This window comes from Haliotis asinina, chromosome 4, assembly GCF_037392515.1.
Source record: "Haliotis asinina isolate JCU_RB_2024 chromosome 4, JCU_Hal_asi_v2, whole genome shotgun sequence".
Taxonomy (NCBI): Eukaryota; Metazoa; Mollusca; class Gastropoda; order Lepetellida; family Haliotidae; genus Haliotis; species Haliotis asinina.
In genome coordinates this window covers 81,302,161-81,324,300 of record NC_090283.1, presented here as the reverse complement: position 1 = coordinate 81,324,300, position 22,140 = coordinate 81,302,161, and the positions used below count along the sequence as shown (strand labels likewise).

General features: G+C 41.9%; 1 protein-coding gene across 1 annotated transcript in view; it reads left to right on the top strand.

The window, feature by feature from the left end:
- LOC137281982 (uncharacterized) overlaps positions 1-22,140 on the top strand; it is a 105,570-nt gene that overhangs the window by 15,389 nt on the left and 68,041 nt on the right. The window contains exons 11-23 of the mRNA XM_067813730.1: positions 402-674; positions 1,112-1,327; positions 2,154-2,273; positions 2,725-2,834; positions 3,192-3,310; positions 4,243-4,364; positions 11,742-11,874; positions 12,147-12,271; positions 13,935-14,063; positions 14,481-14,654; positions 15,765-15,921; positions 18,732-18,835; positions 21,994-22,113. Coding sequence (XP_067669831.1) covers positions 402-674; positions 1,112-1,327; positions 2,154-2,273; positions 2,725-2,834; positions 3,192-3,310; positions 4,243-4,364; positions 11,742-11,874; positions 12,147-12,271; positions 13,935-14,063; positions 14,481-14,654; positions 15,765-15,921; positions 18,732-18,835; positions 21,994-22,113 — 1,902 coding nt within the window. The remainder of the gene's footprint in view (positions 1-401; positions 675-1,111; positions 1,328-2,153; positions 2,274-2,724; positions 2,835-3,191; positions 3,311-4,242; positions 4,365-11,741; positions 11,875-12,146; positions 12,272-13,934; positions 14,064-14,480; positions 14,655-15,764; positions 15,922-18,731; positions 18,836-21,993; positions 22,114-22,140) is intronic.

The following is a 22,140-nucleotide window of genomic DNA, read 5'->3' as shown; positions in this document are numbered from 1 at the left end:
ATGACATTATGTACAGCTTTACTGCACTGGAGGTATGAACTGTATTCGTGTGGTTGCTTTTTATCCAAGTGCACAAAGAACCAGCCAGCTGCCACTCCCCTCGTCTCATTTTAGATGTAAGCTAAAATAAAATAAACACTGTGTTAAAAACTGAAGTAAAACAATATTTGATATTTATTACATGTCCTTCACGACGTAACTGAGTGCCCTCGTGCCATATTCTATGCCTGTGAAAGCTCTGAGCATTTATGGTCTGAGGTCATATTTTCTTATATTTCGTAATCATGCCGATACGTACAGAGATGAAAGCAAAAGCTAGACCTGTGTGTAAGTTGGAATGTGGACACTACTTCAACCATTCCAGTCAAAAGTTGTCATAATACTGTCAGTGTCCTACCCAGTGCCCGCCCCTACCAAGTGGCCCGGGGGAACATACGCCCTGCCGTCCCCTACTGCCGGATGCCCCGGGGACGAGTTCAAAGAGGGGTCAGTACAACACACCAGCGACGGGAGCAGCACGCAGAGCGACACCGTGCACATGAAAGGAGAGTTTACGGCCAACAGTTTCAAGTACGACTTCTGTGTGAAGGAAAGTTCCACCACTACTAACGCTGACACAGCTCTATGGGGACCAGGCAGATATTGTATACTGAAGAAAGGAGACTGTCCTACTGGTAAGTGCATAGCCAGACAGACAGTGTATAATGATGAAAGGAAAGTGTCCTAATGCTAGGTGTACAGCCAGGCAGATACTATATGCTGAAGAAAGGAGACTGTGCTACTGGTAAGTGTATAGCCAGGCAGATACTGCATATAGCCAATTAATATTTGCATACTTTTGTTGGTTCGTCAGCCGTAAGCATGACATCACACACAAACTGGATAGATATATGAAAGACTCGAGCAATCCCTAACTGTTTTCGAGTATTAATTTTATAGAGCGCTCTAATTACCTTTGAATCTTGGATTATCTATACAGGTTATGACAATATCATCCTGAGTTCATGAACATATGAGTCATTATTTGGGAGGTTTCACCAAAGTAGTTGGCGTGCATCCATCACTTTCTCACTCACTCAGATACACATAGTTTCGTCAATGATACCTTCAGGTTTTGAAAGTGGATACATCAAGTTTGACAACCTTGCCGGGACCACCACAACTACATCTGGAGCCGTGCCTGACGGTGTCTATGATGCAGACACTCAATTTGATTTCTGTTGCCGTGACGACGGCTTCCACGAAGTTCCGCTCAAACTCCCCAATACCAAACCCTTCATCTTGTTCCGTCACGACAAAAATTCCGGGTCTTGTCAAGAAGTTGACGGTAAGAGAGAGTATAAGTGTTAGAAAAATGCCTTCACTCTTCAGATCAATCGTCGCGAAGGATTGTTTGATCGGCATTATAGAAGTGAGTCAAAAATGAAACATACAGCTTTGTATGTTTTGACTCCCAGACCCCCAAAACCCGACACTGACAACAGCACACGACGATGACCCCAGGAACTGATCTCACGCCCACCCCTTCCCACCCTGTAGCTATATGGCTTAGCTTGTGTACAGGACAGTCACTATTCTCTTATATGCACAGGATGTCTATCCTCACGGGTCTACAGAAATGTATGACTCATACACATATATTGATTTGTACTTTTTCTGGTTTTATTTTTCGTGTGGTATTTTCTTATGTGTGGTATTGTCTTATGTTTCATTTTGAATATCATGTATCTGGTTGAACAATTACCAAAGTAGTGTCGATGTGTCAGATTGATTTTCCTCGGAAATGATCTTATCCCTGACTAATACATGATTACTTTGCAAGCAGAATAGGTGTTCACTGATAACAAACATGACGCTGCACACAGAAGGGCGATAACCAGTCTGTAAGTAATAAGTCTGAAATATAAGCTTTGCTGAAATAAGGATTTTCAGTTGGTGATGAGGTCGACATCAGCAGTAAACATGTCACTCTTTAAAGCAGAAAAATTGTGTCTAGTACGTGTCGGATTCGCGTTGTTATGTTATAGTATATGTATATGTGCACACATCCACGCAACTAGTGCTTGCTCTTGGTCAGTTGAATTCAAATCCTACTTACTCTGAAACAATACTCTGCACCTTTGTTGGTCCAACGACATTGGTTCTTTTTGCAGGGATGTTGGCGTTTCGGGAGTACCTGAGTTTTGACAACGACAACGAAGGCCAGTACGCCTACAGCCCCAAGTTGCTGTCAGAGAAATTCATTTACTGCTACTATGTGCCTGCTAACAAAGGTTTGTAGAGCTATTTCATTTAATTACACAATGGGTTTTGGGTATCCATTTTCTCAAATGAATTCTGAATTGTCCCCACAGATTGTGAAGGCATAATACTATAGGTGATATGATATGCAATGTACGGTGTTTTCACCGCTCCCCCACAGACTGTGGAGGTATGATAGTATAGGTGATGTACTAGCAATGTAAAACTTTTCTCCGCTCCCCCACAGATTGTGGAGGTATAATAGTATAGGTGATGTACTAGCAATGTAAACATTTTCTCCACTCCCCCACATATTGTGGAGGTATGATAGTATAGGTGATGTACTAGCAATGTATCATGTTTTCTCCACTCCCACACAGACTGTGGAGGTATGATAGTATAGGGGATGTACTGGCAATGTACAACCTTTTCTCCACTCTCCCACATATTGTGGAGGCCTGTACACTGTTTTCTTCACTACAGACTGTGGAGGCGTATACAAGCTGACCAAAGACAATCCTACAATGACAATAACGTCCCCTGGCTATCCCAGTCTGTACCCCAACAACGCGGACTGTTTCTGGATATTTACGGTACGATCACAAACTAGTGTCGCCTTGGTATTCATCGGGTAGATAAAAAGTAACAAAAAGGTAACAAAAGAAGAGTAAGTAGAACACTAATCTGTTACACCCGCCAAAGACGTACAACATATATAGTTTCTACGTCACAACACAGTGGATTCAAATCCCAGTTTAGATCTCTGTTTCTCCTTCTGTACGGGTCACTAACCTTCATTACGTTTCACCAAGCTCAAATCTTTGATCGAACCCATGTGTGTGGGTATATGACTGTACGGATCCCTGTTAATGAGTTCAGCGTTCTTTTCATTAAGTCTGGTGGCATTCAAAGTGAAATGTAACTGACAAGCAAATGACGTCTTTAAACAGGCACCTGAAGACTCAACTATCCTGTTAGACTTTGACGACTTCGACATCGCCACTTCCGGATCAGAATGTGAAGATAAACTCCTTGTCAGATATTTGCTGCTGGGCGAGAATCCCTTTACGTATGTTACACAAATGTCACACTGACAAACTGTATCACACATCACATGGGGGGTATGTTACACAAATGTCACACTGACAAACTGTATCACACATAACATGGGGGTATGTTACACAAATGTCACACTGACAAACTGTATCGCACATCACATGGGGGGTATGTTACACAAATGTCACAGTGACAAACTGTATCACACATAACATGGGTGTATGTTACACAAATGTCATACTGACAAACTGTATCACACATCACATGGGAGGTATGTTACACAAATGTCACACTGACAAACTGTATCACATATCACATGGGTATGTTACACAAATGTCACAGTGACAAACTGTATCACACATCACAGGGGAGTGGGGGTGTATGTTACACAAATGTCACACTGACAAACTGTATCACACATCACAGGGAAGGGGGGTGTATGTTACACAAATGTCACACTGACAAACTGTATCACACATCACAGGGGAGGTGGGGGGTGTATGTTACACAAATGTCATACCGACAAACTGTATCACACATCACAGGGGAGGTGGAGGGGGATGTGTGTTACACAAATGTCACACTGACAAACTGTATCACACATAACACAAAGCAGCTATAAACCAAAACCCTACAATACAACTGGGCAGGAACCATCATAAAGGTGTTAACATTTCATGCACACTCATTACATACAGCTGTCGTCACAAGAAACAGAATGCAAGCTGACAACATATATTGATAATTTCCGTTTTTCCAAATCCGCTACATCACAAAAGCTCCAACTGTCATATACCGTACATACTGTAAAGGAGGAAGAGTACCTTGTCACCCCTGTTCCTAACTATATACTCCTACAGATACTGTGACTGTACCCAACATACTGTAAAGAAATATATGTACCTTGTCATCTCTGTTACCAACTGTATCCTCCTCCATCTACAGATACTGTAGTGGCCCCCGACACCGCAGCATCCGGACTGTGCGGAACACTCTGTCTCTCAACCTGCGGACCACCCTCGAGGGACAGAGGAAGGGCTTCAAGGCCAAAGTCCGCCTGGTCACACGTACGTCTCTATAACACTTTGTCTTTATCTTGTCAGAGCAGGTTATAAATTGTGGAGTTGATATTCAGTGTTTGATATCGCCGTCAGCGATCATTGGTGTCGGTGTCCGATGACACACAATCGTGTCACCGAGTGTGATAACCGACGGGGCGAGTAACAGTTCTCTTACCTGAAATCGCGAGACGATCGTGTCTAGATTGTTAATGGTTCTGGGCGAGAAGATCGTGTCCACGTTCTTAGTGGCCCTGTGAGTTGTTTAATGATAATTATGTTTCTTTATTCAGCAAAGACGTCAATCGGAACACTAAATTTGGAACAAAACATAAAAATGATGGCAGTAGATAATGGATCAGTTTAGACATGTCAAATGTGCGTCTTCCACATGAACGTCAGATGGACGTTGGCGTTCTATGCTTCCATCATCATTCAATACATGTTACATGTTGAAGATGACTCCCATGTTACATTGGCCTGTCACTGGTGTAACCTACAACACAGAATCCGCGTGCCTCGTTATATCTGGTTAAAGGTGCCCGAAATCTAGTTCAATGGGTTAGTTAATGAATAAATACGTCCGTATCCCAGCATAGAACAGGTTCCCATTAAGCTATGTTGACTGAATGATTTACACGAGATCAGATGACTGGTTCCATGTTTAGCAAAACAACCATGATTTCCTTAGACGGGAAATGCTGCATAGTCGTCTGCAGCCCAAGGCTCTGTGTCACAATGGTCACTGCCTTTCTTGAGAACGAGGCATTGTACTGGGGTAATCATCATGACGATACCGAGTTGGAAAATGTCCGCAGCCGTTCAAGGTGACCTCAACCTCAGAGACTGGGTTATTGTGTATCATTCCTGCTGCTTCCGATATTCATCACTGAATCGTGTGATCCACACTCTATCAGTTACAGGCCGCTAGAATATAACTTCAACAAACATGTTTACCGTGTAAATTTAGGTTTTCAGAATAATTAAATTAATTAGAGCGGCTTCTCTCGTTTTTCTTCCGTAGTGCACTCATAATGTATGTTATCATGTGATGAGTTCCAAACTGAAACCTGAACCTTAATCAAGAAACGTGTTTGTACTTCATAAATGGGAGCATGATTATATATGACATGGAATTGTGAGCAGATTATGTCCAGACTAGTATAGCTCAGACGAAAAGATATTATTCAGTTTTTAGAAAATGCACGACAAATGGTCTTTCTTCCGCTTGAAGAAAGGGGTAGCCTGTCACTTTCTTGTCACATGATAAGGAATGGTTTCCACGAGACTATTATGTGATCTTTTTCCCACTGACAGCTTATTCTCCGTAGCAGAGAGCACAGCTGATTTGATCATCGCTTACTCGACCTCGTTTTCTCTTACGTTGCCCTCAGACAGCAACGTCCATCATTTTAGGATATTTATATAGCGCACATATCCATGCAACTATTGCTTGCTCAAGGTGCTGATATTTGTATCCCTCGATCATTGGATGTCCGTCTCAACGTCACATCATATTATCAATCTCAACTCCCTGGAGAGTATACAACCTAGGCGCACCGACTTTATTGTGGCTCTCTCATCCTAACGAGGTACCCAATTCACAACTTGGTGGGCTGGGACACATAGTCACAGTACTCTGTCCAAGTTTACTGCACGTTGCTGTACGTATTCATGTGGCCACGATCTGTTCAAATACCAACGGCTTCTTGGGTTCTTTTACATGCACAGGGTTGTGTACTGCACACTAGGCGTTGTGACAACACGGAAAGAGTCTGCAGACAAGGTTGACACCGAGGTCACCCTCAACTACTTTCCCTCTGTGTTCTGTATCCTAACATGGACAGTCACCTGTCCCACAGTTGAAACGTTTTCTTCTGTATCAGTCTTCAGATGAAAGTCAGTAACTGTTGGTGGTATTCCAGGAAGATATCTGTTAAAGTCTTGTTCAGAAATGAGTGAGAGAGAAGCGTCAGTATCGAGGTCCATCTTGACTTATCGTCTATAAGCGGCTGTACCCATATAGTGTCATCATCTAAGATGTCAACTTTCTTCACATATGGTGAATCACAGTCACTATCACAGTCAATATCACAGTCACTATCACAGTCACTACTCTGACCATATTTACTTGTGTTCTTTTTCTTCCCCTCTCCATCTCTGTTCTGGAACTGTACAACTCTACTAGTTGATTGTGGCTTCCCACCTTGAAGTTCTCTAGTGTCCTTAGATACAGTTTCCATGGCAACAGCGACCGACAGTGCTTTACTCCAGTTACGTCTGTCTTCAGATAACAGGCGTTTCTGAATGGATTCTGCACGAAGTCCACATAGAAAGCGAACTCGCTGTGCCTCTTCGAGAAATCCGCCAAACTCACATGTTCTAGACAGTTTCTTCAAGTATGCATAATATTCGGACACAGATTCTGTAGGCAACTGACCTCTCTTGTGAAAACGGAAACGTAGGACACAATGATTTCTCAAAAGTTCTGTTTTAGAGTTTTCTCCGTAGGTTTAGCCGCTGCAGTCAAATCTCGCAACAAGTTTTAAGTCTTCCCACCTACCAAGCCCAACAGTGCAGCAACTCTCTTTGTCTGCCGCAATTTCACTGAAGATAAAATACAGTTCAGCTAGTTTACACATATTTTATTGACAGTGTGAAAAAGATTGGGGGACAAGCTCTTTCAACTTATAAAACCCCTCTCCAAAGATATTTACAATCACTTATTACATCACAAGAAATTATTAGAAACAGAGAAAGATTGAAGGATAGGATAGGGAAATGCTATAATACAATAGGTGTATAGAGAGAAGACTACTGGAATCGATTAGATTTGCATGTGTATTGATGTGCATTTTTTAATATAATTTCATTTCTATGGTTTGTCAAATCTGCAATGCCGTTTAAAATAACCGATAATGTAATCACAAAGTTACTACCACATACATGTTGATTAGTTTTAAGCATGACCTTTCTATGTTGACTGTGTAAAGAACATTCTAATAAACAGTGATGAACATTTTCGCACTGGTTTCCACATGCGCAGGATGGATCAGTGATTAGCCCTACTCTGTACAGATCGTAACTTAATCTACTAGCTTCATGGCGTAACTGAGTATGTAACATGTTGATGTTTCTAATACCTTAGTACAGAGTAGGGCTAATCACTGATCCATCCTGCGCATGTGGAAACCAGTGCGAAAATGTTCATCACTGTTTATTATATGTTGAATTATATGGCGTTATTATACTTGATTTAAACTTTGATAGAGAAGTACAATTCCTAACATCTGTAGATAAATTGTTCCACAATCGTATAGTCGATGGGGAGAACGGCTCGTGAGAATTAATTATTCTTGTTCTTGGCAAGCAGATATTGTTGGAATTCCTTAGATTATATTGACCCCTCGAGTCCACGCATTGAGGAATCATTTCTTGTAGCTAGACTGGACCTTTGTGTTTTGAATATTATAGAACACGGACAATGTTCGTATTCTTCTACGCTCTGATAGTGCTTCCCACCCTGTTTCATAATAAAGTGAATTCAAAGAAGAATACTTGGGAAGTCCGCTTCAGTCTGCAGCCTTTCCAATTTTAAACTTAGTTCTTTTCTGCAGCCACCCCGGACTTCGCATGCGTACTCAAAGTGAGGTCTTACAAAAACTGTGTAAATATTTAGAAGTGTATTTCTGTTAAGAATATGTTTAAGTTTTCTCACTGAGTAAATCATTTTAGAGGTTTTGGAAACAATATTAGATACATGGGAGGGCCATTTGCCTTTCGATGAAAGTATTATCCCCAAATGTTTATGATTTCCTACAGCTTTAACAGTAGTATCGTCAAATAATAAGCAAGTATTATCTTTAAGTGAGAAAAGTACTCATTCTGTCTTATCTGGTTTGTATGCTATCAACCACTTGTTTGCCCAGTCGTATAATCGTCTGAGATTTACGTTTAATGAGGTTTCTATTGTGCTACGATTTCCAGACACCTTGCCTAATGATGTGTCATCTGCAAATAGTCGCGTAATGCCATCTAACTCATCAGCAATATCATTCACATAAACAATGAATAAAAACGGACCCAACACCGATCCCTCTGGGACATTAGCTTCGAGTAAGCTCCATTCGCAAAGACCTTTTGATAGCGCTTAAATATGTAATTACATAACCAGTCTACCTTTAATACCATACATTTCGAATTTATGTATAAGCCCTCTGTGCCAAACACGAACCAAAGCCTTCGAAACATCACAAAAGATCATACAATGCTGGTCTTTACCATCCAGAGCTTGGCATATTTGATGATATATTTCAATTAATTGATGGACAGTTGAACTTCCGGCTTGAAAACCAACTTGGTATTTGTACAATAACTTGTTCTCGTTGAAATAATTAGATATGTGCTTGAATATCAAACAGTTTACTGACACAACTTATAAGAGATATCGGCCTATAGTTTGATGCTTCAGTATTGTCACCTTTCTTGAATACGGACATTACATGAGCTAATTTCCATTCTGATGGATACACACCTTTTGTAATGACAATTCAAAAAGCTAGCATAATGGCACACGTATTGAATGAGCATTTTCTTTTAAAAGCTTATGACTTATTCTGTCGGGACCCGAAGCTTTACTCAGAGGCAAACATTTAATTATATCTGTAATTTCCTATTAAGTAACTGTTATAAATTCTAAAGTGGATTTTGTAAGTCTGTCAAACTGCGGAGGAGATATATTCTCGTCATTTACACAGGAGATCGAGGCAAAGTACTCGTATAGATTGTTTCGTTCCATTAAGTCCACGCTATTTAACTGTTTACTTGACAGGAAATTTTCATTTTTAACGACCATTATTTTACTGGATGCATCCAAGGCTGTTACTCGTACTACACTTATATGTAAACGCTGCCAAAATGTATAGTGATACTCAGGTCTGTATACAACAGATTACATACAAGGTTTTTGTGGGAGAAATAGCTTGATCCAAATCGTTTCGTCATGATTGTTTTTCTAAATCTACCATCCTTTTAAAGGCTAGTTGTTTACTCATATATATCATGACCCCTCCCCCAAAAGTATTTCTATCTTTTCTGACCGGTTCGTGAAGGTTATCCCATAAGAGATCAGTGTAGTTTACAGTCTCATCGAGGTGTGTTTCGGTGAAACAGACAATGTGGTAGTCAGAGAGAACTTCACACAAATAATTTAACTTGTGGCGGATACTTCGTGTATTTAAGTGAAATACATCAAGTGCTTGCTCAGAGTCATGGTTCAGTGGGCTTGGATTTGTCTCCCTGTCCCCTGCAAGCAGTAGCAACAATAGCAGGGCCATAGCTATGTTGGCGTTATTTAACTGACATTGTAGAAAGCAAAGAAACAGATGCACACAGCACGTATTGCACTCAGTTTTGAACAGGCAGAACAACTTTCCAATTTGTTACAAATAATCCATGGGAAAAAACATCGCAGAAGTGGGTTGTTTAAGGGATTACAAGAGTTACATGAAACAATACAACTGAAACTTCCTATCGCCTCACGGTATTGTATTATATCATTACCCAATGGCAAATGTTGAGAACACTCTGTAGTAAATTTATCCACGTGGCACACGTGATAGGAAGACTGGACATAAACAGAATAATTACATTTTTCTTTACATGATCATTCCCTTCTATATTTTAACCGGCAATGCAGATCTGACTTCAGGTAGGAGTGAGGGTATAGCAAAAGAGTTTTGTGGACAGGATATAACACTGGAAGGCAAAAGAAGTGGGTACATATACAAGAACAGTATGAACACATAACGACAAAATTATTGGACTTAAACATCTCGCGTCGTGTGGACAATATTTGAATCGGTTTTCCGTTTAGAGTTCAGATCTCTTGCTGTTTTAAAAATTTGCTTCTGTTAATATACACGGAACTTCGTTTGTGTCGTAGGTTCCTTCTGTTGCCGATGGCCTTGTTTCGATCCCAGTAGCTGACAAATTTTCCCTGTTCGATGACACCTGTCGATGTCAGAGATGTTGATGTTAGGGTGAACGTCTTTCAGTATTTACATAATGACTTCACTAGTATTTTCATCACTTGTTTCTGGAACACCACGTACCCTGACAGAGTTCCAACGACTACATTGTTCCAGTTCATCTGTCTTCATTTGCACGTCGTGGCGAAGTGCATCAGTTTCCTTTTTCCGTGGAGCAACAATATCGTTCAACATGCCATACATTACAGCTTTGGCCACACCCATGAAGGGTTCCTTGAATTTATCCTAGAGATCAGGCATTATCAATACGTTTGCCAACTTCGTAGCAAGAACATCCATCGACGCCTGGTCTATGAAGTCAAACACTGTCGACAGAAACGATCTCTCTAATCCATTCGCAGCTGTGTAGGTGGCAGTTGTCGTTGGTGTTGCTTCACTCCTGGGTGATTCCTCTTGTTCAGGTGAGCTGAGGGGAAATCTAGGCTCTGGATGCAGATGTGCTCGTCCCGAAAGTGAATACTCCAGGTGTGATAGTTGACTGTACTAGCTGTTTCTCTAGGATTTTGGCGCTAGTGAGGCTAAAGGTGAACCTGATGGTTTCTTTTTTTTCGCTTGCCGATCTTGATCTTCGTCCGTTATCCTCCAGTCCATTGTTTCGTGAAGCACTTTAGGTACAGTTTGCCACGAGAGACTGATATTAGTTCTGAATGTTCAGCTGTATATACCTTAAAGCGTCAGAGGACCACTTGCATGAGCTAACACGCGTGAATGTCCATTAACTTGCAAAAACACCACACTTACTACGAAGCTCTCTTACTAGTGGCATCTCTCATCCGCCATCATGGAAATACTGTTCTAATCACTTACAGTATGTTGGCCATTCATCACTTGAATCGTCGACATTTTCTAGAAAAAAATCCCCTGCCATTTTCTTCTTCTAAGCAAAACAGCAAATAAATACTCCCGACTATGAAATCCCAGTCTTTAATGTCGGTCTACCCAGAGCAGGTGTTATGCGCACATGGGAAAATATAATGGCGGACAGCTGAATTCAAACTTCGTGAATTATTTATGAAATATTACCACCCGTTGCCGGCCCTGTGTTCCAACGAAGTTAATGGCCGGCTTGCTTATTGGTAGTGTTCCACATTAGTGTCCCCAGAGTCAGGTTCCATCACAAATATATATATATCAATACAAACAACAGGGGTTCACAACACGACCGAACACTCGGGTGGCAGGCACCAGACAGTTTTTCCCGGAACAGCAGCTACCCGCATGCGCTGTCAAAGGGAAATAACTCAATACACGCATAGTTCACATTCACATTCACATACAAAACACACGTCATCCTGTCTCACGTTTGCCTCATGTGTTCCTTCCGTGCCTTCTTCAGCCGAGAACCACTGCTACAAGATGGCTGACAAGGGCGTCACATACAATGGTAAAGTCTCGTTCACGCGAGATCGCAAGACGTGTCTTCCTTGGAGTGAGACCACATCTTGCCGACACCACCAGTTTAATCCAAGGTAAACCTGTACATGGTATTCAAAATGGATAACCTCTCCACAAGGGCTTCTTTCTAGGGCTTTCTCTACTCAGGTCTGGCTTAGTTTCCCAGATGGGTATAATGTATGCTGAACGCAACTCTCTTAAGCAAGTGACCTTCATAAAAATGTACTCAGTGCATCAAGGAGATAATGGGTACCCGTTAGGACGTTCAGTAATAGTGGTACTTGTAGTAGTATTGTACTTAGCGTTATCATCATAATCTTACTAATCCTCACCTTTATTTTGTCAGAGACTTTGATGCAAACTTGGAGAAGAACTATTGCCGTAACCCTGACAACACATTCCGGCCTTGGTGCTACACAGGGGTATACGAGGGCCAGTGTGACAGGGACTACTGTGATGTGTGTCAGCTGGGTGAGTGCCTACACAGAGGTATACGAGGGCCAGTGTGACAGGGACTACTGTGATGTGTGTCAGCTGGGTGAGTGTCTACACACGGGTATACGAGGGCCAGTGTGACAGGGACTACTGTGATGTATGTCAGCTGGGTGAGTGTCTACACAGGGGTATACGAGGGCCAGTGTGACAGGGACTACTGTGATGTGTGTCAGCTGGGTGAGTGTCTACACAGGGGTATACGAGGGCCAGTGTGACAGGGACTACTGTGATGTGTGTCAGCTGGGTGAGTGTCTACACAGGGGTATACGAGGGCCAGTGTGACAGGGACTACTGTGATGTGTGTCAGCTGGGTGAGTATCTACACAGGGGTATACGAGGGCCAGTGTGACAGGGACTACTGTGATGTATGTCAGCTGGGTGAGTGTCTACACAGGGGTATACGAGGGCCAGTGTGACGGGGACTACTGTGGGTGAGTTGCCAGTGCCTGTACATATCCCTCTGGGACAGGCCTTCATACTTAGCATTACAAGGGTTAATATACTGTGTCAGAAAAGAAATCTCACAAACTGTATTTTTTAAAAATAATGAATATTGTTTTTCTCTGATGACACCTCTATGTATCCAAAATGGGATCCCCATCTTTCGACTCGAAACAAACGTTAGCAAAACCCACTCAAACCCATCCATTCGTCGTGCAAATCACGTTAGTACCAAATTAGGTTTTGCAAGTGCAGTCGATCACGTGATCTTTGAATCGAAGTTTTCTTCATTTGGAGGTGTTTCTATTGGCCTCAAGAATTGAAAAAAACACCTTTACGCCACATTTCTCACGGTACTTTAACTGCCATTAATGTCAAATGTGCACCGTGAATTTGCCGTTGGCATGTTGCAAGCGGGAAGATCAGTTATTGACGCCGCATGAGCAATGGGATGCAGGAGTCGTACTGTGTATGACTTTCGAGGTCATCTACAACAAAGTGGAACCACTTCTGATCTCCCAAGGTCTGGTCGTCCACGTGTGACGTCACGAGCAGAAGACCATCAATCGTCCTACGTCACCTACGTGACAAAACGTCACTTGGACGTTTTGCATTGAGTATCTCGTGCCCCATTGCACACATATATAACAAAGGTCAAATGACGTAAAGAGTTGCGAGATATACGCACTGATGTGTTTTTAAATGAATAGTGAAAAGTGAAGATGTCAAGATATTTGTGCCATTGTCCATATCTGTCTATCTGTGCTTGACAACGAAACGAGAATCTACATCGCACTCACGGTTTGTTCAATACTGCACGTCTAAAAAATGCCACTCAAAGAATAGATAGGGCTGTCTGATAAATTATTCATATTGAAAATCGACATCGGCTACTAAAACCTCCAGAGAACGGAATAGTAACAATGTATGGGCCTTTCTGCGATATATTCTAGACCATTGCATTGATGAGGGAAACATGGTTGTCAGACGGAACCATCATGTTTAAAATATAGAATGCCCACCAACTACGTCATGCATGTTAAACTAGCTGTAAGATGACAAGTGATATGCGGTAATCTGTCAGATTCCACGCCACACAGTATCATGTCTCTTGTGTATCATGTATCTATGCGTAAGTTGACAAGTTCTACAGTTCCAAGATGGCATAAAACTTAAATTGATTGTGATATGTCTGTAGAGAGCAAGTTCGACAACTATCCCGACTGTGAGGAACTGAAGAAGGAAGGCTTCTGTGAGAAGGATCTGGAGGAGGTCAGGGCTGGGTGTGCCAGAACCTGTGACACACCCAACGCACCTGTCACCAAAGGTAATGTTAACCTGTACATACGTCTCCCCTATGTGTCAACTCACCTGACACAAGTCCCGGACATTTACCTGTACACTCGACACACCTGACACACTTCACTAACGTTTTCGACACATCCGACCCACTTCACTAAAGTTTTATGGCGTTTCTCGTTGATCTCTGGTGGCCCACAGAGCAAGTATTGCCAACATTTTCTGAACTCTTGCCTCTAGATTTGTATAAGTAAAATACGTTTTAAACCTTATCACATTGGTATTTGAATGCGTTTTCGTTACAGACATTTTGAAAAGTATTTCAGACAGAGGAAATCCTTAAGAGACAAATGACATCCAGTTGCATGCCAGTGGAAGTGACTCTAGCACCACTCACTCACCAACGGCAGTTGAATACTGTAATTTCCCATATGAACCTTGACAGTAACGACTTGTTCCGCACCCGATGATCTTCCTGATGCCGACCCCGTGACGACGCTGAGATCCAGCTATGACGTCGGGGACACCGTCGAGTTCCGGTGTAAATCTGGTAGTGACAGCCTGACCAGGACATGTTTGACCGACGGGATCTGGTCACCTGGAGGATATGTATGTGGAAGTAAGTAAGACTGCGTGACAAGCAACTAATATGTGTGGTGTTAGAGATTTGTCAGTATTGATGTTGGTATTCCTTGTAGACATGGTAGTACTGATGTTGGTATTGCATGTATACATGGCAGTATTGATGTTGGTATTCCTTGTAGGCATGGCAGTACTGATGTTGGTGTTGCATGTATACATGGCAGTATTGATGTTGGTATTCCTTGTAGGCATGGTAGTACTGATGTTGGTATTGCATGTATACATGGCAGTATTGATGTTGGTATTCCTTGTATGCATTGCAGTACTGATGTTGGTATTGCATGTAAACATGGCAGTACTGATGTTGGTATTGCATGTATATACATGGCAGTATTGATGTTGGTATTCCTTGTAGACAAGGTAGTACTGATGTTGTTATTGCGTGTATACATGGCAGTATTGATGTTGGTATTCCTTCTAGGCATGGTAGTACTGATGTTGGTATTGCATGTATACATGGCAGTATTGATGTTGGTATTCCTTGTATGCATGGCAGTACTGATGTTGGTATTGCATGTATACATGGCAGTATTGATGTTGGTATTCCTTCTAGGCATGGTAGTACTGATGTTGTTATTGCATGTATACATGGCAGTATTGATGTTGGTATTCCTTGTATGCATGGCAGTACTGATATTCGTATTCCATGTACACACTGCAGTACTGATGTAGGTATTTCTTGTACACATGGTAGTAATGATGTTGGTATCCCTTGTACACATGACAGTACTGATGTTGGTATTCCTTGTACACATCGCAGTACTGATGTTTGAATTCCATGTAGACATCGCAGTACTGATGTTGGTATCCCTTGTACACATGACAGTACTGATGTTCGTATTGCATATATGGTATGTCAGTGTCTCCGGCTTTTGTCTTATCGTCTTTGTTTTGTGATTTATCACCGCACTCTACAACCTCGTACCTTTTCGATGTCATTAAATACTCCAATGAGGACCAAACAATACTTACTTCTGCTGACAACTACCCATGGCACTTTCGTTTCGTGACAGTTCATCAGCGACCAGCCAGTTAGCATTCACAGTCAGTCATCATTCATTTCACTCACTCTTTCACTGACCACCAGGTTGCCCCAGTGGCTGGTCTGCTTACAACGGCAACTGCTACCTGTACGTCAGCGTGGAGAAGAACTACGCTGATGCCAGTTCCCATTGTCAGGCGCTGGGTGCTATAGTCTCACCGACAAAGGACAAAGAGGAACTAGATTTTGTATCATCTTTACGGTAAGAACTAACTAATGATTGGTGAGATGGTTTTTCGTCTCTCCTTTAGGAGAGTGATGATGTCTTTACTAACAGTCAGGAGTTGCTGCACATTCGACACTTCCGATTTAAGGGAAGCCTAGTCGCCATCTACAGGAGGTCTGGTGGCGATCTACAGGAGGTCTGGTGGCGATCTACAGGAGGTCTGGTGGCGATCAACAGGAGGTCTGGTGGCGATCTACAGGAGGTCTGGTGGCGATCAACAGGAGGTCTGGTGGCGATCGCCAAACTTTCTGGTCGCGAAATACAATCGGTCTGGTCGCTATCTACAAGCGGTCTGCCTTGAATATCAGCTCCTGATTTACACTCGTGTGATCTGTTGTGTTGTCTGTCGTGTGGTCTGTCGAGGATGAGGTCTGTCGAGGATGTCGAGGAGTTAAAGGAGTGAAGAGTGACCAAGGTCTAGATTTTCCAAATCACTCTAAGCGATAAGATAGTCGTAATTACCAAACATTAACATTAACGTACGACTCGCAAATGTAGGACCGGGGCCTAGATTTTCAAAGCCCTCGTAGCGCTATGATAAGTCGTAACTTGACGTATGGCAGTTACCATTAACTTAGCGATAAGAGAACTTCGAAAATCTAGATCCAGGACTCTTAATTAACCACACTGCATTCATGTACTGGCCGGCATTCGTACAGTAATGAAATCAAGCCCATACTGACATGGGTTTATTCAATCCCTCTCTCCATTACAAGATGACTCGTACTGGACAGGACGGACAGATCATTTTTGACCAAATGCGGAACTGTAACGATCGCGAAGCAAATTCTCTCCTGACTTTGAAACCCGCCCCGCTAAGTCTTTGCTTGTGTTGACGGTGTCTTTTAAGATGTTCGAGTGGGCTCCGCCCTTGTCACATATTCGATGCAATATTTCTGAATGCTTTAAACTTGCATCATTCCCTAGATTCATGTCGCACCCCATGATCGGAAACTGCTATCCATGGCTGGTTCACCATTAGTTAATAGTTTATGAGTCTTTTAACTTCTGTTCCTGTCAGTTATTATGCTCTGTATCCTTTGATTAATTCCCAAGTAATGACAACATCCGTTCCATCATGGAAGAACAATTCTCATAATGAGATAGTTATCTTTATTTGTTTAGAATATGCATTTTTAACGTTATAACACCAGCCTACATGAAGGTAGTGTAGACAATGAGAAAACTATTACATAACTCAGAAACTTATACTACAGGGAAAAAATAAGAATGGCAATTTTCTTTCAGTCAGTCATGTGACTGTTCAACAAGGCGAAGGTTCTGATGAAATGCATAGTACTATTGTTTCCTTCGAAAACCTGTACACCTTGATTCTCTTCCCACAGAGGTTACTCCTGTCATATCTTCCCACGTAAGCTCTGTACTAATACGGACATATTTCCCGGTTCTCTTAAAATTCCCTAGCGGCCAAATATTGTGCCCCTTTTTCCTGTCCAATCCGGGACCCATGTTACATGGACTTTTATCCTGCATGGGGTTGGCCATGGAGATAATTAATCAACGTGCGAATGATAGATTCTGTATTTCAAGTGTAAATGAAAAGCGGAACTAGACCAATTGAGAGTGCAGGAATCAATCGAGAAGATGTTTTTGTTGATGTAACACTTGAGACATTAATACCCAGCTTGTCCTTTGTCAACCAGGGGCGCGGTGACCCCTGGGAAGAAATAATCACCCTTCGAGATTATGGACTGTCAGTTTCCTCTTTCTCTTTAGGTTTGTCAATATCCATATATCTGATATTAGAACCACACCGATTACTCTGAGGAAGGTACTTGAAATAGATAGCATACATACACTTATTTAAACTAAGAGATACTATTCAGTCAGTTTAATCTTTTTACCGCTAACGTGAAGGCATTTACGCTGCATTCAGAGATATTCCAGTGCCATGTCGACGGTCTGTAAGTAATCGAACCTGGACAAGATAATGCAGTGATCAACAGCATGAGCATCGAACTAAGCAATTGAGATACCATGACATGTGTCAGCCAAATCTGCTTGTCTGACCCCGACAATCATGGAAATTATCAATGCTGTTCTACCTCAAATATGGGCCACTGGAGAACGTTTCTGATCTAGAATCCAAACTGTAATTGTTTTATTTAGTTATCATAGTAACTGGCCGTCTGGTCGCGATCTACACGCAGTCAGGTCGCAATCCACAAGCAGTCCAGTCGCGATCTGCCAGCGGTTTGGTCGCGATCTACAGACGGTCTAGTCAGGAACAACAGGCGGTCTGGACTGCATTCAGTCGACCGTAGATCAGTTAATCCGTTACGAATTTACTGCGAGTGCGAGGGTCTAATCGAAAATATCTACTATTAATCTATCTAGGGTCTACAGGCGCTATAGTCACGATGTACAGGCGGTCTAGGGCAAGCTGACCTATAGATCTGGCCGAAAATAGATTTGTATTACCTTTGTGTGGTCTCTCTGTGATGCCAGCATTCCTATTGACAGGAAAACGGGACTACCCGTTACATGGAAGACGTGTATAAAACAGGAGTCGATATTCAGTATCCAATACCTTTAATATGCCCTCAACGGAGCTCTGTTATTTCATGCTAAGTGTTGATCCAGCACTCCATTACCAGCGTCTGGCAATGTTCCAATGTCCTGGAGAGCAGTGCAAGTGTTTCTGCTTGTAAGCTCATGTAGACCACATTCCATTTGTTCCTTTTTTTCACTTTTTATTTTTTTGGTTTTTTTTACATTATTATGTTAAAACGATATATCTTAGGGTAAAATGCTTGTGTTACCAGGGATGACATAGAAACAATATGGATTGGTGGAACAGATTTCGACACTGAAGGGACGTTCAAGTGGTCTGACGGTACCCCTTTCACCTGGACAAACTGGGAGGAAGGTCAGCCAGTCAGTCGTACATTTCATATATATTCACTTTGTACTATTCAAGTATATACCATATACACGATATCTGCTAAACCTGAGAGATTTCGTCCAACTATGTCATACTCTTGAGATCAGTGAGTGCGTAATGAATTAGTAAGGAATCACTTTGAGACTCTCTCAAAGCACCGGCAAACTGTAGCGCAAATGGGGTTGCGCAGCAAAGAGAATATGACTAGTCTTCTTATATGAGCGAAGCGAGCGAAGGTTGACAACGTTCTTCCCTCGCTTCGGTTCGAAACATATTTTTCATGTCAAAATAAAACATCGCCACCATCAAAGGTACACTTCTATTCTCTCACTTGTCTGTGCTCTTTTATTTCTTACCCCATGTTTAGTAATTACTCACCTGAAATATGTTTTATTCAACATTTTAAGCGCCATTCGTGGTATTCAGATCGTTCTTCGCCTCCATTACCCCTGCCAGCTTCCGGTTGAACGGAGTGACGAAACAAGACACTCTCCTACCCAGAGTTCCATGCGGCGAACCAGCATAGTATCTCTGCCACAGGTCAGAAAGATGTGACGATTCCTCACATCTTACACAGTTCAGTCAAAATAATGTACAAATTTCATAACTGTTTTGCTTTTGATAAGTCTCCACATCTAATGAACATCTTTGTTAAAATGGTTCAGTTTCACGGAGAAATTATCCTAAAACTTGAAACACTATTTCGACTTGCGTAGCGACCCTTTGTTTACGTGGGCTGTACGGCTCCACGTGCTGTCATCGAAGCCTAATGAATACCAAACAATGGCGCCGTTTTGAAATATAAATACGTATTGTCATAAACCTTACAAACGCAGTTGTAACAAAATATTTACGTAACAGTGTAAAACATAATGAAAATCTCGTCGAATCGCCAGCCTTATGCCAGTCTTATTAATGAATGTGCGCATTTGTTTACAAACAAGAGAAAAGTCCGGTCACGTGATATGCAAATTAGCCTGTGGCAGTGGTGTTATGCTAAGTCATCACTCCGCCGGAGTGTGGGAACAAGAATAAGCAGAAACGTAAAGGAAGTACCATATTGCCTAATTTTATCATAAACCTGTTGGAGTTTATTTGCCTTATCTCTCGTAACATTTATTCTACATAAAACACTTCTGGCGTAATGGGCGGATGAAGCAGGGAAGGTAACTGTAAGTATTCCATATGGAATAATACCCTCCTGTTCCTTTACTCCGTTGAACCGGAAGCTGGAATGGGGAATGGAGGCAAAGAACGGTCTGATATACCACGAGTTGCGCTTAAAATAAAAAAAATATTTCACGTGAGTAACTGTTCAACATGAGGTTGGAAATGTAACACAGAACCCACTTAAGAAATGGGTGTATACCGTTGATGGTGGTGACATTTCATTTTGACTTGAAAAATATTTTCGAAGCGAATCGAAGAAAGTACGTTGCCAACCTTTGCTGTCTTCCCTCGCATGTAAGAAGACTGGTCATTTTCTCTATGCTGCGCACCCCATTTGCGCTACAGTTTCCGTGTGCTCAGAGACGCCTAGTGGTTGGAACAATTTACGTTTTTGTTAAAGAGTCATCTGTTCCGTTTGTACTTCTAAAGTGAGCTCGTACTACCAGCGGATTTTCCTTGACTCTTGTATGCGCTAGGAGAATATATTGAAGACGTTGCAGAATCTATGAACTGACTCAAAAATATATGCATGCTTACATGGACACTTACGATATAATGAAGAACAAATATATTGTCAAAAAAAGAAAGAAACGCATAGACGTGAAATATGTTGCAAAAATGTTTTGTTTTTTTCAAACAAGTATAACTCGTCAACAAACAGACTTTAGTGCATGAAAGTTTACACCAGTTTAGAAGATGGTAAAGTCTATGCAACCAAGTGGGTACTTTTAGATAACGGAGACGCTGAGCGCGATGGTGACGAAGTAGCACGAAACCGGCGCCGGGTTTCCGGTCTCTCAGACCAATCTCTTTCAACCTGATTCTTATAGTTTGACCGGATATCCTCTGAAGTCCAGGCACAATGGCTGCTGTGCTCTTACCCGTGCCAATACGAACAAGCAACTGCAATGCCCTCATGTACCGATCTTCGGCTGCAGTGGTAACTCAAGGTGTGCCTGTACGGGGACGGTCATTTGTTATACGAGTTGCAAGCCATATGAGATTAACATTCGGACACCGTACAACAGAAGGTCGGTAATCCCCAGCATGAAGTCTTGCAATGGCGATGCTCCGTGTCGTATCGCAAGACGTTATTTGTGGTGATTTGACATTGAAACTCCTTCAAAACGAATGCCAATTTCTGAAAGTAATCTGGATTTTTATTGCCAGACCGTGAATGCCTCTTCTCCACAAATAGGGTGATTTCTGTTGCGTTTTGGCGATGCCTTTCTAATTCTTGTAAGAAATCTCATGAAAATCAGTATCTTCAAGTAAAATCGATATTTTCATAGTGCAGTTGAGTAAACTCATGTTATCAACACTTTTGTTGCATGTTTTGATGACTGTTTGAACTCAATAGATAATGAATATATATTTTTATACAAATCGCCTATGCGTTTCTTTTTTGATAGTATATAAAATGTATAAGCTGTAATAGATGAATTGCAGACACAAGAATATATGAAAACGAGAGTACGTGGAGTACATTGCAGCCTGTTGCATAATCATGAACTGACTCATAAGTATGCATTATATGAGTGAGTGAGTGATTTTAGTCTCGGCAGTATTCCAGCTGTATGGCGGCGGTCTGTAAATAATCGAGTCTGCACCAGACGATCCAGTGATCAACAGCATGAGCATCGATCTGGGAAACGATGACGTGTGTCAACCAAGTTATCGAGTCTGACGAGCACAGTCGCCGTTTATGGCAAACATGGGTTGTCCTGTTTTGCTCCAGACCATCTCGGGTCTGCTTTATATGAAAATGAATATGATAGTAAGTAAAAACAAGCAAAACATGCTTATATGAGATCCAGGTTACGATCAATTTTCAGCAACCCATGCTTGTTTTCAGGTTAGAACTGATACTTATGCTTGTCATGTAATGGGATGCTAATGTATGCATGTCAAACCGAGTAAACCCCATGTTGCCCTATTGTTGTAATCAGTGTGGACATCGGGTTTGTGTTCAGGTCAGCCCAACAACTATGCTCGCAACCAGGATTGTATAGAATTATACGACAACAAGGAGTGGAATGATCTGGTCTGTTCAACTGAGTATCCGTTCGTCTGTAGGAGGACAAGGAGTCCCAGTGAGTACTAAACGTTTTGTCTTATGT